The sequence below is a fragment of the Anarhichas minor genome, unplaced genomic scaffold, assembly GCF_050575085.1.
Source record: "Anarhichas minor isolate MPS153535 unplaced genomic scaffold, ASM5057508v1 ptg000058l, whole genome shotgun sequence".
Lineage (NCBI taxonomy): Eukaryota > Metazoa > Chordata > Actinopteri > Perciformes > Anarhichadidae > Anarhichas > Anarhichas minor.
Window position 1 is genome coordinate 12,644,541 of NW_027466504.1, and position 26,510 is coordinate 12,671,050.

A 26,510-nucleotide genomic window follows, 5' to 3' on the forward strand; every position below is an offset into this window, starting at 1 on the left:
AGGTAAAACACATTTTCCACCACCGGTGCAATAACTCCATGTCAGTGGTGCCTGTATCATATACAGTATAAAAACAATGGGTCGCATTTAATAGCAAAAACAGTTCTTCTATAAGTGAACCTCCTAACCGCCGTTAAATACACTGCAGACACCGAGAGCTCGCAGTGACAAACCGACGGGTGGAAAGGGGCGAGGTCATGATGTCACTTCCTCCAACAGCGTGCTCAGCTTCCACCACACTAAGCATTCACTTGGCTGCGCGGGAGAAGAAGTAACTTCGTAAAACGTGTCAGTCCTGTACAAAAAAAAACCTTATTTCTTAAAAACATATCAGCGAGTGAGTGTGGCCATCCCAAAAGACTATCGGTGACCTCTCCGCCTACTGCTTCTGCTTCTTCTTCGCTGGTTTAATGGGGCTGATCTCTTCCTCGTCATCATCCTCGTCATCCTCATCAGACAGGTCTGACTCTTCATCCTGTGAGGCTGCACAAGAAGGACGACGTTAAATCACCGTCTTAAATTGAATCCTGGTATTATATTTAAATGGAGGTCAGAAGAGTGGCTTGTTTGATGATATGCAGCTGCACACGTTCATTACAACCAGTGATGAGGGCAACAGAAGACTTCTGCAGTGTTGAGAAATGTGCATGTGACAGATTATTTTCAAATCAGTTACAATCTACATTTAAAACTTGATTGAAATACATTTCCGCGTGTCAAAGATTTGAATTAGATAATTTAAAATAAATTTGACATTTCATTGTCCAACAATGCATTTATCTTTTCATGTAGTCAAACTAAAGAGAAACTAGAAGTACCTCAGAATACTAATGATCAAAATGCTTCCTCTATTATAACATTATGTAGAGAAGCAAACGTTTGTGGCATCTACTCAGTGTTGAGGATGACGGTATTACAAAGCAACACATTAGCTGCTTGGTAATTGCATTCATTGTTCCACATGCCAATCAGTGTTTGGCCGTAGCTGCAACAATTATTTTCGTTATCAATTAATATGCAGATTACTTTCTTGATTAATTGGTCAGTGAAATAAGAGAATTATTCAGCAAATCTCAAATTGACCCATTCAAATAGATGGTTCGTCCAAAACTAGTTGGAAATAAAGAATAAAAAAAGACTATTGACATTTTAAACAGAGTAAATATGACATTTTTGTTTTTTAAACTGTCAGAAATTATTAATTGACAATTAAATTGTTGCAAATGTAATTTTTCTGTTGAAAATGTTGACTGTAAATAGCAAATATCACTGACCTATTTCCTATTTCATTAATAGTGAATGTATCAACTGTTGGAGCTATTCTCAGTGGGCCGTTAGCCAAAGCACTGAGAGGTTCAAATAGAAGAACGGAAGTGTTACCTATGAGGTGTAACCCGCTGACGGTAACTGGTCCCGTTCCAGCCTTGAGCCGGATGGTCACTGGGGCTTTCAGCTCAAAGTCTCCCAGACTCACCTGAGGAAAAAGAAGGTAAAGGTTGAGCTACATCTCCATCATGTGCGGCACAGTAACCTGCATTCAGAGAGACACCCCTGTGCTGTACCATGGGCAGGCAGCTGAGGTGAAGGTTGGCGATGGGCACGGAAATGGTCTTTCCTTGGTGGTTCATGGCCGTTACCTCCACCACATTACTCTCCACCTTGGCGCCCTCTCCCAGACAAACCTGTCGAGAGTCAAATAAATAATTCAGCTCATTCAAACAGACTGTTGGCAGCCAGATCAAAGTATGTTTTAGCTGATTAGAAGACAAAACGGTGGCTCAACAGCCTTGGATACTTGGATACACACGTTCCTGTAAATCCTGCGTTAGACTGAGTTAAGTGAGGCCGTTTTGCATCCAGTGAATCTGAATAAAACGAACTGTACATACTGTTCTGAGTTCAAGGAAGTGCTCCAGGTCCTCCTCTTCGTCTCCTTGGAAAGTGTAGAAAGGTACTTTAGAGGACAGCTCGCAGCCTGGAAGACACGTCAACACCAGGATGGTTTTAAGAACAGGTTTTTATTTTGTATTTCATGCCAGTTAGTGCACTGGCTGAAACACAGACATATCACAGCGGGTGCCGCACAGTGGGGACATCACAGCAGAGACCCACGTGTGCGCCGACAGAGCTGACAAACTGTATTAAACGGGTCTTACTGAACAGGAAGCTCTCCAACTTGGATTGTCCAGCTGGTCCGAGATCCGAGGAGTCATCGTCGTTGTGAGACATGTTGACGAAGCACAAAATGTGGGTTCGCGGTTAAAGATTTAGAAGCAAATGAACCCTCCACGAGAAATAACAAGCGCGTCGCAAACTACGAGCATGCCTGACGCGTCATCACTGTGCGCCTTTGGTTCGGAAATGTATTTATTTATTTTCTCCTCCTTTGCCAATACAACAATATATCTAGATAAACAAATACATTAATAATTAATATGTAGAACAATAAATGATACATGGCACTGTTAAATGTATGTTCTATTCGGTTTAAACAAGTTTTAAATTCATTAACAATGCCTCTCTGCATGTAAAAATATGTATTTTTTCCCAAGAACTCACGACAACTTATGCATCGATACGATTTTTCATAAGTCAGTGGCTTGTTTCAGGAATAATGCAACTATAAAGGAAAGTTTAAAACACCACAAATCCACGCTTGAACATTTTTAATAAAATTAGCTTTTTTTTGCTGCCTAAAGTGCCAAAAAGAGAAATGGCTTTCCCTTTATTTGTCAAAACAGAAACAGCAAATCTTCCTTCAGGGCACAGAGATAAAAAAAACAACCTGCAAGAAAGACTAACAAAGGACCAAAACGACTGTATCATGGTTTATTAGTTTTGAATCTTATGCATCTTACATACAAATTGTACATGTCACTTTTATGACCCCCCCGCCCCAAACTCAGATAATCAAAATGTGCAATTGGAGCCATTTCCCTCAAGACCGGTTGGCAGATGAGACAGCTTGTGCATCGAGCAACTGCACCTTGAACGTTTTAAAACGAGAATGAAAACCCCTGTGGGTGTGTTTCTCACCTCGCTGAAACGGCAGCACATTGGATATCTGTACAAGACGGGGCATTGTAACCAGACCAGCACTTTAAAACAGAAAGCTAGCCACAATTTTAACAAGGATATACAAAATAATAACGCTTCATGATTGACCGTCTATACGATCTACAGTATCATGCTCATAGAGGTGCGTGGCATGCTTCTTCCTCCATGGAGCACGAGATGAGGTTATTCTAATGACTGTCACAGCAAATCCATTACACCTCATGCACATTATGAATGTACACAGTATCAAAACATCACATTGGCAGACAGCTACTGATGATCCTCAAGTAACCAACAGAACACGGCCTATCTGTAGTCCAAACGCTTCTTCTTAACAAACTACATAAGATTTACAAAAACAAAATGGGAAATGCGTCAGAATATAAAACATTCAACGGACAGATAGGAAAAGGTCGAGGGATTTCTCACCGAGGCTCAACCCGAGAAGACATTCATTTGAGAGGATGCCATGTTGAAACAATGCAGGGAGGGATGCAAGCCGATAGATGTAAAGTGATCATTTTACATTACCAATAGAAAGCAAAAAAATATATCTTCTCTTTTAGGACATCTCTTGAACATAGTCCAGCTCACCTGCTGCTTCACAGGTCAGGTTTGGAATTAGTGGTTAAGAAATAAAAGGAGCAGCTTTGTGACAGTTAATGCTTCCAAGTCTTTCGGATTCTTACTTATTTTAACCGTTGCATTCCGATGTAAATTGGTGCCTGTCAAATATTACAGTTTTCTTCTTAATAGCAGAGCAGAAAAATCAAGATTTTGGTCCCACGGGTCCTGCTTTAAGAAGGGGTGTCCCTGGCAGTTAGCTTAGGTTTACTGAAGGGTTTCTGCACTGGAGTTTGGGATCCGGTCGGGCAAAACTAAGACATGTGACCGTCGATGTTACGCCACATGTCTGGAACTTGAGCAACTAGGCCAATGTCCTAAAATGACCCGACTCCAGCTATATCTGACCGATACGTCTCAGAAAGCTTTCAAACAAAAGACACTGGGGTCTGCAATATAAACTTAAAATACAAAGGCAATGAACCAAAAGGCAGTAGCTCAAAAAGGAAAATAAGCTGAATTATTAAGATAAAATGGCCACAAGCAAAGCACAGAACAGAAACGGGCTGATGTTTGTAAACTCGTGGAAGCGTTTCTAGAGCCTTTCCAAAGGTCTACTGCTAGTTGAACAAAAACTCAGAGGACTTCATGAATACTTTCCACTTGCTGGTCTAAGACGATCTTTTACGGAGGGTTTCAACTCCGAACAATTTTCAAAATGTTCCCGCCCTTCATTTGTGCAGGCTCAGCATTTCACATCAGTTTTTGAGAGAAACAAGCCACTTAAAAGGCCTCTTTCTCCAAGTCTATTGTGGAGCAACGGGAAAATCCATGATGTGACACATAGCACCTCACATCCTGTATAAAGGTGTCCTACTTATGTCAACAGCTGCGTTATTTCTCAGGATGTACGGGTAAGTGAGACATCACCTGAGATACAGGCCAGGCCACCCTCGTTTTACAGCTCTGCCTCTATTTCAGACACAGACACTTTGCATTCGGGCATGAGGGAAATATCCGACTACCGGATTAAATCTGAGAAAAAGGCTTATGGAGTTTTCTCTTCCTGCCTCCTGGAGGTATATGAGAAGTGGGACCCCACAATCATTGCTGGAGTGCCACTCTTCCATGTTGGCTGAAATCGACTGATTACAGATCGCTCATCGGCCTTCTAGCTTCGGATCTGCTGGATCCAACAGAGCCATAGCATCTAATGGCAGCGCAGGGAATCTGTGTGCGACTGCTGTGCTTCTGTACACAAATCCTAAAAAGAGTTTTTTTTTCCCCGGGGCTAGCCCAGATGGTAATGTAGTATAAAATCATCATGGAAGATTTTCCTCATGAAGGTAGCAAACATGTTGGAGCCACGATGACTTGCTGTCTTCTCTGTCTGTCTGTTACTGATGCAGGAGGTCTCTTCATAGGCTGCGGCCCATAAGGATGACGTCTTTGGGAAAGCCCTCCATTTTGGCCACTTCATAGCATCCCAGTTTACTATAAAAGTCCAACATTCTCTTATCGGTCTGACGAACCTGACAGAACGCACCAAGGGACCCTGGAAGAAAAACAGACGACAACTCAGACAATGACAAAAATCATCTTCCAACATGACCAACAACACAATATGTCCGTGAGTAGCAGCAATGAACGTTGATGTCATAACTGAAATGGGCTGCCACGTACCGTTGGCCTTAAGAGACGATAGAAGACATCCCATCATGCTTTTGGCCACACTGGGGTCAGTGACTTTAGCATGAATGTCAACCTTGATGAGAGAGGGGAAGTTGGAGAGGAAAGAGTCTGGAAGACCCTCCTCCTCTTCGTGGAAACTCAGCATCATTTTCTACAGAGACGGTGAAGCAAAACTCAACAACAGGTGTGCCAACAAATAAAGACACCCCGATGGTTTAAGAGATGGAGGACGAGCCTACCTCAGCGTCTGTGAGGTCCTTCTCGCAGTCAGGTTTGATGTACTTCTCTTTCATGAAGGGAATCCAGTTCAACTTGCATTTCTTGACGAAGGGCTGGACATCCACAGTACCGAGAGCATAACCGCAGATCCCTTCATCGTCCTCGAGCACAAACCCGTAGTCTGAACTCAGTGTCAGGAGACCTCCTACTAACCTGTAGAAAAGACAGGAAGGACTGTGTCAGCCATGTTGCGTTGCACTGCAGGGGGGGGGGGGACGACTGCAGAGCAGGCGTTAGTCATCTCCATGCGTGCCTTTACCTGTCTCCTATGAGATCAGAATCCTCATCAGAGGCGGGTTCATCCTCCATCCCTTCGCTGTACATTTCTTTACAGATTTTATAAATGGCAGTCTGAAAGAAAGAAGACGGGTACAGCTGTCACTTGACCAATTATGACACGAGACACAAGAGCCAAAGCTAAGCCCAGAAAAGGCCACAAAGAAGCTCAACGTCAGCACATTTGCTGATAGTAAAGAGCATGTGAGCACAGTATTGTGCCACATTGAGTGCAAAGCATTCAAAAAGCTTAAACTAGGCCAGTTCTGCCGGGAATACCAACAACGGGCCAATATGATATCTGCAACCATACATTTATTACATAAAATAACAAGGTTAAAGACCAAACACAAAGGTCTTACCACATCTTTGGGATAGTACGGCCTTATGGAATACATTTTGGAGGTTGGCATTGAAGGTGGAGGTTGGAAGAAAAGATCGTTTGCCCCTTCTATTGGCAACAATCTCTGTGGGTATCAAAAGAAACGGGTTCAGTTTCACCGAGACCAGGTGCAGTGACGCATTGACTCGCTGTGCTTTTGCTACAGTTGTGCCACTATCAAACCAAAAGGAACTACAGAAGAGAGCAAAGCGCTTTGGGACGGCAAATATGGTAGAAAATAAATAATAATTAAAATGCTACAGATTCAAACTGACGTTCCTTGTTGAACTGACAGTGGACAACAAGAGCAAACGTCACATCTTTCTCATTTTTGGCTGAAGGAACATAGCACAACAAGCACACACACACGTTTGCTTTTTCAAATATAAAACAAAAAAGGTGGTATTTTGGTCTGACTAAGGTTGTACTGGCTGAAGGAGATGCTCCTTTCCCTTTTGTAACACATCGCAATATATTCGCTGCGCAGGACCCTCCTGTTGAGAAAAATAATGATGCTGGCGCAGAGAGGCTGAGAGAACTCCAGGAAAAAAAACCCCAATGAGGCAAATTCAATGTGAGCTAGAATAGAATAGAAATATACTCTATTCATCCCCAAGGGGAAATTTGTCTGTGGCAGCAGCAAACAAGGTTACACAATAAAATAAAAATATTAAGTAACTAACGGAGCTAACGGAGTAATTCGACGGCATGTTAGTTGCCGTTGAGAGTCTTGCTGCTCTCCGAGGACGGAGACGCTTCTTTGAGACTGGACAAGGCGTGTTTGATCATGGAGTTTTCTCATTGCAAAACATGCTTGCGCTCTCGCTGGCGCTGCGATGCTTGTGCGTGCGCTGGCAAAGGGGCTGGGTTGGTAATTTGTACGCTCCTGCAAAGAAATGAGATGTCATGAAAATAAGACCTAGCTGCGCTCGCTTGCGCCGCGCTGCGCTATGGGGGAAAGCAGCATCTCCTTGGGCAGTTGCTGAAAGAAATTCAAATTAATCAAAATCAGAAAACGCCATGCCGAGCATTGGCTGTGACCCCCCCCCCCCCCCCTCAGTCAGGATGGGTTTCAGGTCACCCTCCCACAGCCTGACACTATATCCCCAAAAAATGATTCACGGGTTTAAGCTTCTGTGGAGAACGAGTGAACCCGGATTTTATGAAGCCCGACCCATTACAATCAGCTCACCTTCGACAGACCAAAGCCCCTCGTACCGACACACATATCATTGTGGTCTTTGCTCACAACACTCTTTTTTAATTTTTTTTCCATAAAGATTGCTGTAAATTCAGTGCATTAGATACCTGGAACTCTCCTGCTAGACCTCCCCTAAAGGCCCAGGGTTCTTGGTCTCCTCTAAGGAACTGTGCTGAGGACTGACTACGACACCCTGTTAGGAGCAGAGCCAAGCGGACATTGTTACCACAGGATGGGGCTCTCTGACAGATGAAGGGAGTGGGGAAATGGGGAAGGGGGGTTATATGTATCTAATTACATAATCCATATAAATAAATGAATTTTATTTTACTCGTTAAAACATTTTTTTTTTTTTTTTTTAAAGGACCTAATTTGGGATAAACTATATTCAGAGGAAATATCTTAAATGAGGCTCAAGCAACTAAAGCTTACGTGTTTGCCAGAAGGAAAATCAGGTCCAAGAGATAAATGCTCCTTATAGTGTCTGTGTCAATACAACAACGTCAAACTGCTCCACACTAACTGGTATGCAGGTCTTCAGAAATAGCTTCTTTCATGCAGTGAGGCCCGCATGCCCTCAAAGAGCCTGGTGGGGGAACTGAAACGAGCACAGTTCACCCCTTTGGTGCTTCGGTGAGGGCTCTACCGTAATAGTCATCAAGTCTGTCACTTTTTCACCGACCATCAGAACCGGAACCCATACCGTCTACGGACTATAGGAGTAAGCTTCAGCTGCCGTCACCCCACTCCTCCTAGCACCCCGTGTGAAGTCACATTCTCATCTTATCTGCCTCGTCACATGACCGGGCAGCACGAGTCATCAAACCAGGAAGACATGAACCTTCCTTGAGTTAAAGGCCTCTCAGCTTACTGTTGAAAATCCACAACCAGCCAGACCAAAGATGAAACACGCAGCAGGGACAAAGCATATAAAGAGTATATATATATATATATATATACATATCTATCTAAAGCACACAGGGCTCTTAGAGTCTGTATACAGAAGTGTTCCTGCTAACAAAGTCGAACCCTGGTTGACGACAAGCCCCGTCATGTGACCAGACAAACGCAGCGCGCAATAAGAGCACCTAATAGTGCTTTACATTACCTCACCCTGACACCTAAAACAATTCCTCTGATGAACTGACACAACACAGCACGCGGATGCACCCACGGAGAAGGAACTGTGAACTCGCTTACACAAGATGAAAAATCAACCAAAACGGACAAAAGAATGATCTTGTGGGTGAATAACTTCCACCTCAGTGATCCATTCAGACTGCTTTGGAAAACATGCAACTGTTGCTCTCGCATGGTCCGGCCAATGTGTGGGATGAAGATCATGTGCCCGCGGGTGCATTTTCAAAAGCCAAGTATAAATTCCCTTGAGCAGGTGCATCCGGCTGGTTTGAGCCAGTTCTATAGGCCTACTGACAGAAACAAAAAAACAAGTTAGAAAGAGAGAAATTTGGGAGTTAACACTTTAGGATTCAAAGCTAAGTCGCTGCGCAAAATGTGACTTCATCCGGAGGGCTGCTTCTTTTCCTCCAAATAAAAATTGCTTACATTTACAAATCTAGTTAAAAGAAATAAATACATAAATCCCGTTCAAATGGGAAACTAAAAAGTCCCGACGCTTGCACTGTGCACACATCGGTCACTGTCGCTCCGACAGCAGAAGAAACTTGTACTGTGGATTCTTCCATCTGTCCATAGTGAAGGGAGAAAACAGTAGAGAATAGTTATTAGTAAGTGTTCTCAGGACAATAACCAGGGAGGGTGAGACTAAGTGCTGCTTGCACCGCTTCTCTTGAGGGGAAACATGGGGGCCGATGTAGAAACCTGATAATAGCAACAGCCGAAGTCAACAGTTAGGAACTGACTGACTCTGCAGTTAATACGAGGAGTATTCAAAGATGACTGTATTCATGGGGCACTTGATTTCCTCTATGTTGCTAGAGTGGTTACCATCGTTTACTGATGCATTGTTTTTTTTGTTTTTTTTTTACGTGGTTTTGCCAGTGTGGGTATGCTGCCTGCTGTGTACTGTGGGCTAGAGTCCTCAGCTTTACCATATAGGACAGAAACCTGTGAATGAAACTGGGTTACGGGGGGGCAATACTACAGACCATGCTGGTGCTTCAGACTATTCAAAACAACACGATGAGGTGTTATCACAAGGCTGAATGTCACTCAAACTGCATCACAGTGCTCCATCTGAAAGAAGAGAAAGAATATCTTCTCTTACAAAAGGTGATGGACCACACACTGATACAGCTTGAGCAAACTATTCAGTTATTTCTGAGTTTATGCACCAGAATGGCCTTCCATAGTCAGTCAGTCAGCTTGCTCTTCAAGCTCGCGTGCGCGCTAGGGCATGGAGGAGGAGGAGGAGGAGGAAGAGGAGGAGGAGGGGTGGGGGGTTGAGGACTTCCCCCTGGCTCCCATCCCCACAGACGGAGAGATGGAAGCAAGTGTGTCTGTGTGGGAATGCAGCGGTGATGTTACTGGATACACAGCAAGCAGCAGTAACCCTGCTGGGGACGTTCGCCACAGAGACCCAGTTCAGAGATCGCCAAGATGGGGGCAGCTTGTTGTGGGATAAATGAGGGAGGATGCCAGCAGTGCAAGCGGCTTTTAGCCAGAAAACCAAACCAACAATCGAGGTGTGAAACAAGACAAATGAACAGAATCATAACTATTGAGAGTTGATGCAACTCGCCTGATCGGTGCATAGCTGATCTATATCAATTAAAACGGGGGGGGTGGGGGCTATAAGCTACTACTCTCTCAGTCTTTGATCAGTAAGCAGACTGTGCAAGATGTGTGAAATAATTATAACTTTGCTCTCATTCAACTACGTCGCTCTGGACTATGACATAATCCATGCAGCTCACCATTATCGTGCTTTATCTTTATTTAATCAGTTTTTACTTTGTGCGTAAGTGCGTGTCTGAGAATAAGAAAAGTCCGGATTACCAGACTCGGTCAGACTATTGCGATGCTGCTGTAGTGCTCTAAGATGAAGGGCCTCGTGGTTACCGTCGTACGTACCTAGCCACTGGACAAAAGACTTGACCATAGAAATGATGCTCTTGATGTCCCAGATGTAAGTGTAGAGGTCGTAGAGGATGGTGCGGTTGGCTGAATTGGACAGCCGTGTGAACATCTGGATGACGGAGCAGCACATCTCCTCGAACTTCTCTGCCCTTGATTGCCATTCTTCCACCTGCACGCAACACAGTGATTGAAGAGAAGAACAAATAATAAATAAACAGTTTGATGCGTCGCGGTAAGAAAAGCAAAGGTTTGACAATTTGAACACGTCTTTACTTTTAATTGTATTCATACATCTGTAATAGGTCAAAATGTATTTGAGGCAGATGGTTTAAAAAGGTCGAGCTCTAGTTCACACAAACACACAGAACACGCTGCTCTCTGGAGCACTCCGTCTCCCATCATAACCACACCACCCAATGGGCAGTGTGGGTAGTACACATCCACCATTTTGTTTTCAACAACCAAGCCCAGTTAATGTTGAACTAGTTTCCTCAGATGGACCTCTTTCTCTCAACTGTGTTACGCGTGTCCGTTCAAGGAATCAACCCACCTTCTCGGTCTCCTTCCTCTTGCAGTTGACACTGACGACGCTGCTGTTGGCTCGGAGCCAGTTGAACTCCTTTAACATCTGGATGGCCTTGGGCCCGTGTTCATACGGCAGGTAGAAGAGCTCTGCCAGCAGGCTCAGGTCGTCGAGTGTGAGGGGCTCTGCTTTGAACGGGGGCTCCTCGTCGGGCACAAACAAATCCTGAGAGCACAAACCAGAAATACTTCTGACTTCGTAGGGAATTCTAATTTGTTTTTGCTTTCAATTACAGATATGAAAAAAGGAAAGTCACAAATGTTTGCGGCACCTGCTTGAGCAGATCGTCGGTCTGCATAGGGGCAATATCACTCCCAGGGTCCTCCTGGATAGACTCCTCGGGGGATTTAGACTCTGTCAGACTCTCCTTGTCTGTGTCCATGGGCTTCAGGTCCTCAGCTGAAACGGGACCAACCTGCTTCTCCTCCGTGTCAGCTTCTGCTTCTGGCTCCGGCTCATCCAGCTTCTCAACCACCATCTCCATGGGCTCCTCGTCCGAGTCCTTCTTCCCCCCCTCCACCTGCACAGGAGCAACACAAACATATACAGTTGCTTTTGTCTCCGATACACAAATGTTCAAGAAAGAAAGTGAAATATCAAGAATCTGATCAGAAAGAAGCTCATCGAGTCGAAAGAACCTCAAATACTCATTCAAGCGCCGCTACTTGGTCTCATAGTGACAATGAGCCTCACCTCCTCTTCCTCCTGAGGTATCTTCGCCATGGTGTGCGAGAGCGGATCCAGACAGAGAGGCGGCATGGCTGGAGACATGATGGGCTGCTGGAACACAGTGGTGACTGTTGTGGAGCAGCAGAGAGAGGGAGCAGCCATGGGCGAGACGTCGATGGCTGTGCTCTTGTCACCGCTCTGAGGCACCTGTCGGCCTGAAAGACAAAAGTTAGGCTTCACTGCATCCCGTCCTTCAGTCACAAATGCATCACTTCAGGCCATCCGTGCAAACACTTTTGAGCGTAAATCATTAGCATATGATATAATAATGCTCTCACTGTCGTATTGATGAGGCTCGACAAAATCCACGAGCCATTCTGTGAGGGCCAGTTTGAGAGCAAGCTGTGGGCTGTAGAGCATGTCCGTCTCCAGTTCTTCATCGCTGCCTTCATTCTCCAACTTGATCTGGATGGACACGGTGCTGTCCTCCCCGTCCGCTGGTGAAGAGCAAGACGGGCGAACGAACAGAACAAAACAGCATTAACGACCGACCTGCGTTGCGGTAACCTGTGACAGAGTATAACCGTATACAGAAAACATTACAAACGAGTTAACCTCTGGATCACACTTACTCATGACCACGTCCTTGCGCACCCCATTCATGTTAGACTTGTACCAGGTGGCCAGAGTGTGGATCGCCACGAAGTTGGACTCAAACTCGCAGTTGGGGTTGGTGAGGACTCCCTTCAGCCTGGGGATGAGCTCCGTGGAGCGGCCCTTGTACGGACCCAAGAACAGCCTCTTGGGGTCATAATCGTTGGCGTGAATGTTGTCCCAGATCACCGGGGCTCTTCTGAGGATTTTTGACACCTCCTCAATTGAGTCGACCGAGATGTCTTTGGACACCACCTTGGGGCCTGCGGAGCAGAAAACACATCTCGGTTCATCGTTTCATCCACAGCTCTGACATGTACGATCGTATGCTTAACCGTGGCGATGGTGTGGTCCGTTGACAGGAAAGACTCACCGGTCCACAGCACCTCAATGCTCGGCAGTAGCTTCTCTCCGACTGTGTGCAGGTAGGGGGACTGAGCGGCATTTGGGAAGCAAAACGTTCCACAGTACTCTGTGTTTCAAGGCAAACAAACAAATATAAGTATCAACCCGGAGGTGAAACAATAGTGTAACATGTGCGTATTCCAAAGTAGAAGTCATGTACCTGTGGGACAGAAGAGAAAGGTTTCAGGCTCGCCCAGGTACTGGTAGATTTCGTTGGTAATGGAAACCTGAGCGTGTGCAAATGAGCTGAACACCTCTTTGTCAGCGGGGCACATGTTTTGGTCGATATCGTCAAAAAGTAAGGCAAAAGACTTGCAGCCGAAGTGAGTAACCTGAGGGGGAGAGAAAATATAGCCATTAAATAGGTGACACATAGAGGGAACATTTGATGATATGAGGATGTAAAGACTTTGAACACATCGTTCACACTACTATCACACAAGATGTTGCGATACCTGGTCGAGTTTCCTCTTGAGTGCAGAAACCTCTTTCTGGTTGGAGAAGGTGATGTCCAGTCCGGGGGAAATGGCGTAGATGAACTCTATCCCGTACTCCTTAGCGGCCCCAATCAAAGTCATGAGTTGCTCTAAGAAACAGAGGAGGGGACATCACTAACTGAAGGCACGATTGTGCTTTTATAGTAAATGCATTACTCAGTTTCCTTTCCAGCTGATTCCAGGATCTATCGTGAGCACTCACCTGCTTCTTCCACCGAGTACAGCTCTCTCCAGAACATTCTGTGTTTGTAGTCATCTTTGGGCGCATAAAGGTACGTACTCAGTCCCCATTTCTGCTGCCTGCAGAATGCAATGTTGTGCAAACTCAGTACGACAATTCAAAATCATCTAGCTGTAATATTATTGGGTGTTCGATTATTTGACTGCTTAAATAAGTCGCATAGTTCATACCTTCTGAACAACTCTTTCCTCTGCTCCATTGTCCACGGTCGACCATAGAAGCCTGCATCGGCAAACAACACATTCAGTTTACAGTCTGCAGTGATGATTTTTACAAACTACATCTTTTGTGCATATTTTGCTGAAACTAACAATTTAGTTTGAGCTGGACATGCATTTTTTTTTTTTGCTTATTAAGGCTGTTTTTCTAAACTCATTAATCACTTTGTCTATGAATTGTCATAAAGTATACGAGGGCCTTCTTAAGTTAATTCATTAGAGGACAATACTCTCTGAATATTTGTCTTATTCAGTCTGACCGGAGGCCAAAACTGCACTAAATATTCAATCTATAATATGACATAAAAACAAATGTATTCTCCTTAGTTGAGGTGCAACCTGACAATGTTTACAGGATTATTTGATCAACTTGTAGCATATTAATTGTGCACTACAACTGACTCCATCTTCTGCAGGAGTGCTGCAGGATTCCGATGACATGCTTATGATTGCATGCAGACCACGACTGGATCAGATGTTAAATGTGATTGTTTTTAGCTGATATTACCTTCCACGACTCCGCATATGAATTTCCTGTGCCCCGTGGGTTCGGCCCCGATGCCGGACTCCTCCACCGGACCAGGGGCCTCCTCGCGAGCCTCTCCGGAGACCGGGCTGGGGCTCTGCTCACCGGCCAATTGAGGAGTCTCCAGCGGCTTATCTTTTTGAACCATTGTTACAGATTTCTTTTGTAAAGTCACCAAATTCAGACAAAATCAAGCGAGCACGGAGCAATTTTTTTTTTTTTTAAATATCTGTAGTTCAGCAGAAAAACTCGCCAAGCAAATCCTGCAGGAAATAAATGGCCACTGCCTGTCTCACGCTAGCTGGAGTACGGCATGAACGAGTCTATCAAAATTGTCGAAAAGTTAGCGACTGCTTGTACAAGATAAACCTAAATCAGCATCAGGTGGTGCATGGACAACATGCACGGTGGTTAAAATATAGAGGAAAACGAGACGTTCGCTTGTTATTGTCCGATCATTTTCTTCTCTTTATGCTAAGATTTGTCCTGGTTTTCGCTCGGTTCTTCCTGTTTACACCGAGTGCGCATGCGCCGATGACTGGTTTAAACCAGTCAGAACTAGATCTGCGTGACAAAACAGCGCAAAGATGTTACCGTGGCAAAGAGATAGATGACATTTATACTCCGCGACGACAAACGTCAACACGCAGGTGTCAAAATAAAAGTAAAATGATTTGTTACTGTATACAAGTGTCACTAACGGTCAACCGATGACTTTATCCAAATGACCGCATTTGCAGTTGTACAAATGGTCTTATATACGATGTACGTGGTGTAATAAACAACTGTAGAAAAGTACTGGACATGATTAATTGGTGCTCAGAGCAGTAATAACCTCGTGGAGTTCTTAAGGAGTAATTCATTGTCGTAACATTCCTAAACTTGAAGCAAACGTTCATCTATTGCCTGTTGACTCGCTCCTTTTCAGTGATTGTGTTGAATATCTCACCAGCTTTCTAATATATTGAGACTCCAGTCCATATTAGGAATGCATCCGAGCTCCGACACCATTTTCAAAAGGGGAGGTGCTGCGCAATTGTTGTGACCTGGACCTGCGCATCCCGTCAGCAAAACACATGCTCTATTCTTAATCACTATCCAATTATGTCTGGTCATAACCCAGAACTTCCACTACAGCAAGGAACTCTGCAAGGACAGCGCATTGTGCATTGGTTCATTCACACTAGTGCTTCTTTAGAGGCCTCCTTTCCTTAATGTGACTTTTTCATAGCAGACATGTTTACTACTGGTGTTATTACTAATAACCTGTATGATGGCTCTGTTCTATTAGGAGTGTCACCTGGTGATGGCGAACCAATTAAAACCCTTTTCACATTTTGGCATGTCATATGGCTACAGCACAGGTGTAATTAATGCTATTAAAAAGAGCACTTTCAGGGCCTGGTATTTTGCATTCTGGCTCACTGGGAACCGAGCAGATCGTTAACAGAATTAGTTTCACCTGAGCTTTTTCTGCAGTCTTTTAAAGAGGTCCATGAAAACAAAGCAGCAAAAAAAATAAAATAAAAAAGGCACCTTTTTTGTTAATTACACCTAGTTTTCTTGGGACATGTCAAATGGCCCATTATCTCTGACAAATACTTCCCTTTATAAAGAAGATGTAAACAATAACAAAAGCAATGCAGACACTTGGAATGAAAACAAACAATATTTAGTCATATTTTTTTATTTAGGTTTGTAGTACATTCAATGCATCAGAACCTCTCCCAGTCATTGGAGAGGTCCATCCCACTTACCTTTCCCCTTTTAAAAATGATTCTCTCCACACAATTCAGATTTGGATATACATTTAAATAAACTTTAAAAAAAATATTTAATTTGACTTGTTCCATTTTTTTTTCTTTTCCACTTTCATTACAAATCTTCACTTCAATAGAAGGTGTTAGCTTGCAGAAACAAAATAAAACAAAATAAAACTAATGCAACAACTAAAATGTAAAGACAGTGTTGCAGGTGAGAAGCCAACCGTTGGCTCTGAGGTAAGTGTCGGCTGCTTCCTGCTGCAGGCCTCCTGTTACCTCTTCTGATTCTGCTGGGCCTGCTTCAATAAAGTGTCGAAGTCTAGTCCATGGAACTTGCCTTTCGCAGGCAATGGTTCGTACTCTCTACTCAAATCTGAAAAGGGAAGGAAAACAAAGTCAGCATTGCATCAAAATAAAAAGGACAGCAGAACTCACTGTACTCCGGTTGTGCAATTTCAAACCATTGATGGGACAACACCACAGATGTGTAGCATTTTACAAATCCCAAATGTTTGACATGCCACCGAAAAATAAAATATTCTTATGATATTTTATTGTGTCCCTATATGATCATCTAAGTTCTGTTTCAATTTAGATCAGTAAAATATAAATATATCGAGCCACAAAACAAACTCCGAATCAACATTTAAAAACCCATCATGTGAAAACTGTGTGCAATGTATGATGTCATTAAAGAAACACTTTAGTGTGAAACTTCAGTAGTTAAAAAGGTAAGATCGGATTTTTGGAAGTGGGGTTTGTACTAGGTACGCCCCCAAAAACAGACGGGGGTACCAGCATGGTACTGCTGAAGACTAAACAAAAACTGTTTTAAGTGCACGCTATATTTAGAATATTTTCCAACAGGGAACTAATTTCTTTCTTCAAACTTGGGGCGTGTAGACTGCCTTCTACTGTAGGTAATACACAAATATGGAAAAGTACCTCATGTAGCCCCACTTCAACCAATTCCTTTAAGTGTTCAACATTTAATATGTTAATGTATACTTTTGATGATTAAAAATTGGGTTCGTTAGTTTTTAAAAACACACAAAAAGCACATTTTAAAAAGGACTGTATGCTCAAAAATCTAAACGTTGCCTCCTTGCTGCAGTGATTATCCCCTCAAATAGTTAACTGCTCTCAGCTGAGCACACTGCAGCCAATATGTCCAATCTTCTACAATCGATACCATTTGGATGAATTACCAGCACTCTGGGTGAGGGCTACAAGAACTTTGTATCTGTTGATTTGTGCGTACCCAGATCAGCATAGTTGCTTTTGCAGAACTGTCTCCTTCCACCAAAACAGAGATCAAATGGCAGCTCATCAGGCTTGCGCAGCTTGCTTCCATTCTCAATGGCCGTGAACGCATTCTTGGTGTCGTAATAAGTCACAAACCCGTAGTTGTCCCTGTGACAGATAAGCAAACCATTATCCTGTGTTCATTTGTAGTTTATCACAGGTCTAGGTACATCGTGTTTGAGCTGTGACTTGCATTTAAAAGAGCAAACTGGGGGCGTGGCCAGGAGGCTCCAGTTATGAACAAGGCTGATATGCTATAGCACTGTAGCATGGCCCAACAGGTCACAGACGAGACCAACAAGGTTCAAATACAGTGCAATTCAGTTACATCATATCCTTATTACAATAGCAAGAGTAAAGTAAGCTGCTGATGTACTTACCCATGGTCTCTAAAGTGCAGGGTGCATTCTTCAATCTCGCCAAATAAAGAGAAGCGCTCTTTAAGTTCGTTTTGGGTCATTGTTCCCCGAATTCTACCAATGTAAACAACCCTGCGCTCCTCCTGAGAGAAGAAAGTAGGCGATGAGACGATTCATTGTGAGAATATTTGAACCACTTTGCTTAGAGACCGGTGTACGAGGGAGTAAGATTTACTTACAATGGCTTTCTCCTTGAGTCTTTTCACCTCCTCCAAATTTGTCTTCGCACTTTGACCACAGCTGGACGAACATGAGGGACAAAGGAAGACTAGATGAAGCCTTTCTCAAAAAACGCTCGGTAAAGTATTTGCTATACACAAGTGAAACGGCTATATATACATACATACATACATATATACATATATATATATACACACATATACACACAGTACCTGTGTAATCCTCTGCTTCTACTCCACTGAGCTTGTCTCTGAGGGGATTGAGGGGATTGAGACCGCGACCTGGAGCGACTCCAGGAGCCAGACCGAGAGGAGGAATACGAGTACCGCCTCCTCCTGGGAGGGGAGCGGGACACAGAGGGAGAGGACCTGGAGGAGGACCGGGATGAGGAGCTGGAACTACTTTCAGAGTGACGGAGACGACACCTAGAGAGGAAATAGGAAAGCATGCCAGTGATGAACAAAGGAAAACATAACCCCTAGAAATTGTAATCAAGATGCTGCATGAACCCAAGACATCTAGACTGTGGGCCTAACCTTTTCTTAGATGGCGAGTGTGATCTAGACCGAGATGAAGAGGAATGGGAGTCTGACTCTGAACTGCTGGACATGGGGCTGGGGGAACGATGGGATCTTCTTTTCCTCGACCGGCCTCCGGTCCTCTCTTTGGGACTAGATCCGGGACTGGGTGTGCGTGAAGAAGCAGCATGTTGACGGTAGGACCTCCCAAAAGGCCTTCTCCTGGGGCTTCCTTCTTTAACAGAGGCGTCAGTGTCCTGATGAGCAGGTGAAGCATCAGGAGTCTCCAGGACAGAGCTTCTCTCCATCTCATCAGGCCTGTGATCGAGGGGCTCCGTCACAGGAAACTCTGGTGTTTTGGTTGTAACCACAAGCTTTATGGGAGGATGAGCAGACAATGCCGGGGCAGCTGGGGGTGTTGGTGTAGTGGTTCTAGTGGGTTGCCCGATGGGTTTAATAGTGATAAACGATGGCTGTTTGACATTCCAACGCTGGCCTGGCTCTCCAGTGGAAGTGCCTTTGTGTGGGAGGCAGTAGTCGTGGTCCATGCATGCTAGCTCGGGGGCTACAGTGGCGGCAACAGGAGTGGGTTTGCTGCGGGACCGGACTGAGGGCAGAGGCCGGGCCTCTATCTGGATAACCTTGGAGGAGCTCAACTTTGAGGCATCAGCAGCCTTGCTCTTTCCCAGCAGGGCCACAGGGGCCAGGGGTTTCCACATCTGGTGGGGAGGAGTAGCTGGGGGAGTCAAAGCTGACGCAGAGGGAAAGAGAGTGCACCACAGTTACAAACAACATTCAAGTGCAGTTGGTCATCTGATCACGATGTAGTATTTCAGATAACCATATCTAATGAAGCCATACAGCTTCTTCTTTATCCGCTTTAATGGTTTAGCGTAATGACTCATCTTAAAGTCAAAATGCTGAATTACCTGCAGTACTCGAGAGGTCATTTGCCCTAAGGCGCTCCACGACTGTTTTCTCTGGAGCCAGCTCAACACTGTAAATGGAGCACAGGGTCGGTTACGATCAGTGGGAAATTGTGTAGCTGCCACCTCTTGATTAGAGTGCAAAGCCAGGTTGCACATATTTAGAACCGAGACGGCCATCACGCTGGCCTGACAAAAGCAGGGCTTGCGGTAGGTCTTGGCAAAAAGGTGTGTGCGAGTGATCTTTACACACACACACAGCTAACAGGTTTCATTTAGAGAAACCGTGACTCCCGTCAGTCACACAGAGCAGCGTGAGGGCTGTAGGGTAACTCACCTCGAGTTTCCTACAGCTGCTGCTCTACCAGAGACCTCCAGCATACATTGCTCCTCTTTGGCTGAAGAGAGAAGGAACAAGGAAGTAAGTGCATCAGCACAAGGAACGACAAAATGAACAGAGCAACACACACCAATAAACAGAAATAAAAATTCTGCTTGACCAACATTGGATGAACTGTAGCAACCTGCAGCATGTCAGGTGTAAATGCAGTGTATCATGCATTTTGCCCTTGTAATACTAGCACAGTGAGTTTTATCATGCGTTTTTAGCCGCAGTCCACAGTGGGACGGTTCAATAACAAGCCCACAGACATAAGCAATGACACGTTCAGAGTGCGGCTACTTGTCGGGGCTTGGGGCTCGTACATCCGCTCAAACAAAGACAGCAGGGCGAGAGTTAAATGGATTTGCGAACAGGGCAGAATTCCAGCAGCTGAGCGGACAAGAGCACAATGCAGCTTCTCTGCCCCCCCGCAGCACACATCTCTTAAAGGGGAATGTTTCAGTAAGAAAAATAAAATCCTGCCATTTAGAACCTCACAATCTTTCTTCTCTAGGAGGATCAGATGAGCTTCAAGCTCGTACGAAAAGCCTGCTAAGACTATGAAAGCAGAGGAATGGACATCCACCTCTGAGCACATGCACAACCTCTTTAGGCAGGATCTATTGCTTTAAGCCTTTTAGTCAAATTCCTTCTACCCTCTCACCCACTACTGCTAACCAAAGAGTGCTGCGATGTATGAAAACGGATAAAAATAACCAGTCATCGTTGATTACCTTGGGTTTCCTCAAACTGCTCCAGCAAGCTGGTCATATCAGCAGCTTCAATACCTTCAAAAAATGATCATGTTAAAATATATATATATATATATATTAGTTATACTTATTTAACAGATAAGATGGGACAGACAATAAACAGGATGCAGGCTAAATTAAAGTGGTGACAGACATGTGTAGAATGACTAGAATGATGAAGCTACAGAGGGCTAATTATTATTTTACTGCACTACCGGCAGACACCGCCTTTCCTAAATCATTTCCGTTGTGGGGTTCCTGCACACCAGCCAATCACTGGAGCAGATTAAATATGGGCTAGAGCTGCAGAGCAGCAGAGATGAGACACTGACAAAGCAGGTTTCTTTAGCAAGGACTTTGTAGGTCATTGTAGTCAGCATTTTATGAACAAAACAAAAACTTTATAATCAAAATGCACGATCAATTTTAAGCTCACCTATCTCACTGGTGAAGGCCTCGATCAGCTCCTGGGTGGGGTTCTTTGCCCTTTGGGGTTTCACTGCTGTAGCGGGTTTCTCTTTAGTTTCAAGTACAGGTTTGGCCTTTACACTCTGGGAGTCTGAGGGATGGGTGACTGGAGAACTGAGCTGGGCACTATTGGCTGGGGGTTTGGAGGACTTGCTCTCAGGTGTGATGGGGTTACTAACCGACACAGGAGCGGTAAGCTTAGGCACCTTCTGAAAAACAATGGTCTTCTGGGGGGCACTGGTCACAGACGCAGCTTTGATCGCATCTGTAGTGGTTTTAAGACAGGTTTTAGGAAGCTCTACAGACTCAAGAGATGCAGATTGAGACCTTTCATCAACTCCACTCTTTTCTCCTGAAGGTGCAGGAGAGCACTTCCCATTTGCCGATGACAATAACTCAGTGGCAGCTTTTAAAGAAGCTGGAGACCCAGAGCTTTGAGGCACACAAGGTACTACGGGTTGAGCAGTGGTGTGCTGATGCGAGGGTAAATTGCTCTCTGAATTAAAGGCCGGGGTTGAGGGCTTTTGGGATACAGACGTTGTCGACGGTTCAGGTTTTGGCTGTGGTTTAGGGACAGGAGTAACCTTGCTGGATGAGGCAGCCATGTATGCCGGTGGCACCAACAGCGCCTCAGGGGTCGGTGGTGCATACGGTCCCCGTGGCTGCCAGGCAGGTCTAACCTCTTCCACTTCTGCCTGGGGGTTGGGGCGTCGGAGATCCTTGGGGCTGGGGCCAGGCAAGCAGGGAAGAGGGGGAAGCTCTTTGGGGAGCTCTGGGAGGCTGGGCCACTTGGTGCTGTTTTCTTGTTTTTCCACCGGAGCCGGCTTTTTCTGCTGCCGGAGTTGCCGGTACTCTGCTAGACTGAGTGATTTGGGCTTTGGCTCCGAGACTGCAGGGGCCACAGGAGGGAGGGTTGGCGTCAGCTGGGGTTCTGCCGGACTAGAAGCAGCTGCAGGGATCCCCAAAGACGACGGGGGCAGGACAGCAGAGGGAGCTGCTGATGAGTCTTCCAGCTTCTCAGGGGCCGGGGAACGCTGTTCAGGCGCTTCATCGGGTAGTTGGGAGATCACGGGTGTGGGGGAACAGCTAGGCCGACTCTTCTCACGGCTAGTATTTAACGGCACCATTTCCTGTCTGGTTGACACAGGTGTTGCAACTCGCACCTTCATCACGGGCAATAGTGTTGTAGTGGTGATTTTTGTTTCAGTTTGGCATAGATTTGGTTTCTTAGGTTTTACAGAGGAAGAAGCTGGAGTTGAGGCAAGAGGAACCTTTGGGACTTTGTGTTTCTTCTCTTCTTTGAGAGGTCGTTTTTCAAGCTTTTTGGGAGATTGCTGTCCCGTCTTTCTTACGGTGCCACTCCTAAGGACCCTTCCCTCCACAGGTTTGGGTTGGCACCGTTCCTTGCATTTCTTTTTCTTTTTCCTGTGGGAGGGGCTTCTCCCTTTTATCTCTTCCTTTTGTTTCTTAATGACCAGGTTGCCTTTCACGTCTGAACAAATGTAGTGAGTCAAAGGGGCTGCAACTTGCACTGGAGCCTCATCTTCATCTTCATCGTCAACGACGATATGCTCCGAGCTGTCAGAGGCCACTTCTTCTGCTTCATCTGAAACGATCCGCATATTTTCAGAAGACTGCTCTTTAAGTGGAGGAGAGAGCGAAAGATCCATGTCTGGGATGGCCAGGATGGGTTCTCCATTTTCACCCTGGTCCACAACTTCAAGTAAGATTCCTCCTTCGGGCAACATCTGTTCCCCCTCGTCATCCTCCATACAAATGGCCATACAGTACGGGTGCATGTGCCTGATGAAGTCCCCCAGGCTAACTGAAACACCACCTTCGACCTCCTGCTCGAAGGTGACAGGAAGCGGGAGGGTCAGACCATCCCAGTGGAGCTTGTCACCGTCAGGAGACGAATCAAGACTCGCTGGGCTCAGAGTGAGGGAGCCATCTTCCTCCTCCTCCCCATCACTTCTCTGGAGAGAGTCTGCGAGTATCCTGGGGAGGGTCTGAGGGGGAAACAAATATATAATTCAGAAATAAGTCTGCTGTACAAATTAATATACAGTGCTATTGAGCGAGAAAAGCTACCTTTCCAGTCGATATGGCTCTGGTGTTACATAGTGTGTCCTTCTCTGGAGGGGAACGGGACAGACACAGCAATCTCCTGAGCTAGAGAGTGAAAGATAAACAAAAAGCATGACGACTGCATTTGTAGACCAACATAAATAAACTACAGTATATTAAGAACGCCAGGTCAGAAAGTGGTCCTTCCACACGTTTTGCACAAGGGCTAAATGGGGGAATTTGAGAGTCGTGTATGACAGCTGGGCACTAACCGGAGAATGTTCCCTGCCCTTCTGACCGGACAGCAGGTCCGAGTCGGGTAGTGTGTCAAACGGGGACAAGTTCTCATCATCCACATTGTCAAGGATCTCCGTCAGGGCAGTCAGCAGCGTGGCTTCGCTCTCCTCGTCTAGACCTTTAGTCTAAATAAACACATGGAAATTAAGTCAATGGGAGTATAAACAAACAAATGTACCATCTCATGCTACTGTAACACTTATTTCAAACATGTGAAATTTGTCTTGCCTCTGCTGTTGGTGTGTCCTCAAAGATAGAAAAAATGGAGGGGTCTAAGTAGCTTTGAAGGGCCTCCAGAGTTTCGGCAGAGCTCAGTACATCAGTCTAGAGGGGAAATAAAAACACGTTGGCAAAAAGACAACTGACAAAAATAACAACACGATTCAGGCAAAACAAATATCTGCAAGTACATAATTGACTAACAGATCAGAGATCTGTTCCACTAGGTAAACATCCTGTCTTATCATATGAAGAAGACCACTGGGGTGTATTTCCATTTCAACTGGAACTATGGAGGCATTTTCCTATAATATGAAATATGCAACAGCATTAAAGCAAGTATCAATCGGGCATGCAAGACTCCAATGTACACTTAGATTAGCTATATAAATGATAACTTTACATAAATTATACATTAAATAGCTTAACAAATAATCTTTTCCAAGACAATTCAAAGGACGACATCTGTAAGTCTGATATAGTTACATTTTAAATAGAGATTTAAACAAATACAAAATTCAATATATAGTTGAAAAGTGGAATATTCCATGCGATTGTAGGCTCACCTAGTGTATAACAACTCTGTATATTTTAACAGTATGCGTAACTACACTACATCCAGCACACAACCGCCTTTTATAAGCAGCCATAACTGATAACAGGATGCACTTTGACTTAATAACGCAGAAGTCTCTTACAGTAACCCACGTGTTGGTATCGACACATGCACACACAGTGCGCAGACATATTTGATCCTAGCCTCACCCCGTCCATAGGGAGGCTACCTAGCCCACGTGTTGCACTACAACAAACACGCGCAGGGCCCTCGTCTCTGTTCCTGTGCGATATTTTAACAATTACCAAATGGTTTGCAATATTTAAATACACATTTTACACCAAACGTTTAAAACCACAATGTAGCCATTTATAAACTCAACGGACGGCCGTGTGAAGAGGTTAAATATACAGTGCCTGCTGCGCATGCGCGAAGGAAGCCAACATGTGATCCACCACGACTGAACCACATGCGGATACACACAGGCTATGAATGAAAACGTGGTGTGCAGCTACAGTGATAGAGGGAATAACCACCCAGGTGTGCGTTACTTTAAAGAGTGCAGTCAGTGTCTTAAAATACAAGAGCTTCATCATTGTGTGCATCATGACACCATGATGACACATCACTGCAACGCGCTGGCACGGAGCCTTAAAACTAAACAATGGCAGAATAAACGTAAACGTTACCTCAACCACGGTCAATCAAAACGAGAATAGAGTAGCTAAGCATACAATCCGTTGTGACAAAAACCGCTCGTGACTGTCATCTCGCCTTGTTTATTGCCACGTGTGTTTGATGAGATTAACAGTACAGACATTACTTATGCACGTTGATTGAGCTTAAATGCGCATTACTCATAATGATTATACAACTGGTGAACATGCCAGGCCAACCGCCAACAAAAATACACAACTGTCACTTCACATGTTTAAACAAATATTAGTATTATAAGGGAGGAAACCTGTGTCGTTCACTAACCAGCCAGTCAAGCTACACTGACTCACAGCTAGCGTTAACGTACAGCTAAAAGACAACAGCACATTTAAGAGTGACGCATTATGCATTATTTAATTAATACATCACCAAAGACATGTCTAGCTGTAAACGTCACAAAACAATACGTACATCTTTTAAATAAGTTTTACTCTAGATACTACGGTGGCATCCACGTGTCACTTTTCCATGCGCAGAGTACAGCTCGTCCACACAACACGCTCTGTCCCGCTTCTCAACACACACTAAAGTACTAACCATTAGGATCACATGAAAGGAAATAAAGTGTTGAACAAATGCTTTACCTCGTCTAGTGTATCCATTGGGAAAAATGCCATATTGCACGCAGTCAAAGTCTCCTCGCCTGCTCCCCAGCGCGCCGCCATCTTGCTCCTACACTCCCTGCCCTGACTCGTTTTGGACTGAAAAGTAGTGAATCGCGCATTAGAGGAACAAGCACGCCGGCTGGAGACACGTGGTCCAACATTCCCGGCAAAATGACGCAAAGGAACGCCGGCGGTCAGGGGTTACGTTACATGGTCACGTTTTTCTGTAGTTCTATTTAATACATCTGTACATTGTTTAGTCCCTTGTTGAGGCTGGGTTGGTTTGATCTTTGCTGCAAAACAAGGAGGACAAACATGCACACCACGCACAATGCCACAACAGTAGTTTATATAGACTAGTTTTTCCTTTGTAACTGTACAGTGATAACAATGGCAGAAACGACAAACTAACTATCCAGTAAACAGATAGGTTAGTTACAGTATGTGATGAATCAAAATGCCAAATATTTGCTGATTCCAGCTTCACAAATGGGTTGATTTGCTGCTTTTCTCGGTTTGATTGTATTTTAAATTAAGTATTTTGGGGGTTTAGATTATTAGTTGGACAAAATAAGACATTTGAAGACGCCATCTTGGACTCTGTGTTTGGATGGACAGTATTTTACATCACACTAATATCCCTTTTGGGTAGTATAGGTGTGGATTATATGCAGCAGTTATTGTTGTTTGGAACATTTTGCTTGCAATTATTGTACAATTCTTAATGGGATTGTTGTTTCGTAAGAACTGCCTGTTTGTAATGATATATTGAGTGAAATTATTGTGCATTGTGTAAACACTACATCTTGATAGAATATTGACTCTATTATTGTAAAAAAAAAAAAAGTAGTCTGTTTACAATGAAAACTAGACTATTCTGTGTTTAATTTCTGTCTGACTTGTTTTAGTAAACATTCTAGTTTGAAACTAAATCGTAGGAGTAAGTTAAGAGAAAGTCGTCTTTTTTTATGCAGGTTAATTGACAGTTTCTTGGTTCTGTTACATCATTCTGCTCCCACAGTTTTACTGCTA

The 26,510-nt window shown here is 44.4% G+C and overlaps 3 protein-coding genes and 1 non-coding gene across 4 annotated transcripts; all 4 read right to left on the reverse strand.

Moving 5' to 3' along the window:
* On the reverse strand, positions 1–2,344 carry npm3 (nucleophosmin/nucleoplasmin, 3). Its single transcript, XM_076076957.1, has 5 exons — positions 2,157–2,344; positions 1,890–1,975; positions 1,563–1,682; positions 1,381–1,474; positions 1–483 (listed from the first exon to the last, which is right to left on the reverse strand). The coding sequence occupies exons 1-5, from the start codon at positions 2,227–2,229 to the stop codon at positions 380–382; spliced, it is 477 nt and encodes a 158-aa protein (XP_075933072.1). The 5' UTR covers positions 2,230–2,344; the 3' UTR covers positions 1–379.
* A 471-nt stretch (positions 2,345–2,815) lies between these two features.
* On the reverse strand, positions 2,816–14,823 carry oga (O-GlcNAcase). The gene is made up of 18 exons (XM_076076946.1): positions 14,287–14,823; positions 13,731–13,782; positions 13,522–13,619; positions 13,278–13,408; positions 12,983–13,154; positions 12,791–12,889; positions 12,396–12,680; positions 12,102–12,260; positions 11,788–11,978; positions 11,366–11,614; positions 11,062–11,259; positions 10,506–10,680; positions 7,559–7,644; positions 6,231–6,335; positions 5,852–5,943; positions 5,553–5,745; positions 5,305–5,464; positions 2,816–5,176 (listed from the first exon to the last, which is right to left on the reverse strand). The coding sequence occupies exons 1-18, from the start codon at positions 14,450–14,452 to the stop codon at positions 5,040–5,042; spliced, it is 2,748 nt and encodes a 915-aa protein (XP_075933061.1). The 5' UTR covers positions 14,453–14,823; the 3' UTR covers positions 2,816–5,039.
* A 1,152-nt stretch (positions 14,824–15,975) lies between these two features.
* Positions 15,976–25,561, reverse strand: pprc1 (PPARG related coactivator 1). Its single transcript, XM_076076942.1, has 14 exons — positions 25,458–25,561; positions 23,610–23,705; positions 23,357–23,506; positions 23,109–23,189; positions 20,986–23,026; positions 20,532–20,585; positions 19,753–19,813; positions 19,419–19,486; positions 18,508–19,240; positions 18,184–18,396; positions 17,971–18,031; positions 17,753–17,874; positions 17,329–17,480; positions 15,976–16,440 (listed from the first exon to the last, which is right to left on the reverse strand). The coding sequence occupies exons 1-14, from the start codon at positions 25,536–25,538 to the stop codon at positions 16,340–16,342; spliced, it is 4,014 nt and encodes a 1,337-aa protein (XP_075933057.1). The 5' UTR covers positions 25,539–25,561; the 3' UTR covers positions 15,976–16,339.
* On the reverse strand, positions 17,553–17,691 carry LOC142933278 (small nucleolar RNA SNORA50). Its single transcript, XR_012947575.1, has one exon. It is a non-coding gene; the product is annotated as a small nucleolar RNA SNORA50 (small nucleolar RNA).
* Positions 25,562–26,510: the final 949 nt, after the last annotated feature.

Excerpts from the sequence above, each read along its gene's own strand:
- pprc1 (XM_076076942.1), bottom strand. The coding sequence starts at position 25,538 with ATGGCGGCGCGCTGGGGAGCAGGCGAGGAGACTTTGACTGCGTGCAAT. Across the intron at positions 23,027-23,108 it reads GAGCCATATCGACTGGAAAG|ACCCTCCCCAGGATACTCGC; the intron begins GTAGCTTTTCTC and ends TTTCCCCCTCAG. Across the intron at positions 20,586-20,985 it reads GGCCTTCACCAGTGAGATAG|GTATTGAAGCTGCTGATATG; the intron begins GTGAGCTTAAAA and ends CATTTTTTGAAG.
- npm3 (XM_076076957.1), bottom strand. The coding sequence starts at position 2,229 with ATGTCTCACAACGACGATGACTCCTCGGATCTCGGACCAGCTGGACAA. Across the intron at positions 1,475-1,562 it reads ACCTCAGCTGCCTGCCCATG|GTGAGTCTGGGAGACTTTGA; the intron begins GTACAGCACAGG and ends CTTTTTCCTCAG. Across the intron at positions 484-1,380 it reads CAGCGGGTTACACCTCATAG|CCTCACAGGATGAAGAGTCA; the intron begins GTAACACTTCCG and ends CTTCTTGTGCAG.
- oga (XM_076076946.1), bottom strand. The coding sequence starts at position 14,452 with ATGGTTCAAAAAGATAAGCCGCTGGAGACTCCTCAATTGGCCGGTGAG. Across the intron at positions 13,783-14,286 it reads CATATGCGGAGTCGTGGAAG|GCTTCTATGGTCGACCGTGG; the intron begins GTAATATCAGCT and ends TTGCCGATGCAG. Across the intron at positions 11,260-11,365 it reads CCGACGATCTGCTCAAGCAG|GATTTGTTTGTGCCCGACGA; the intron begins GTGCCGCAAACA and ends TTGTGCTCTCAG.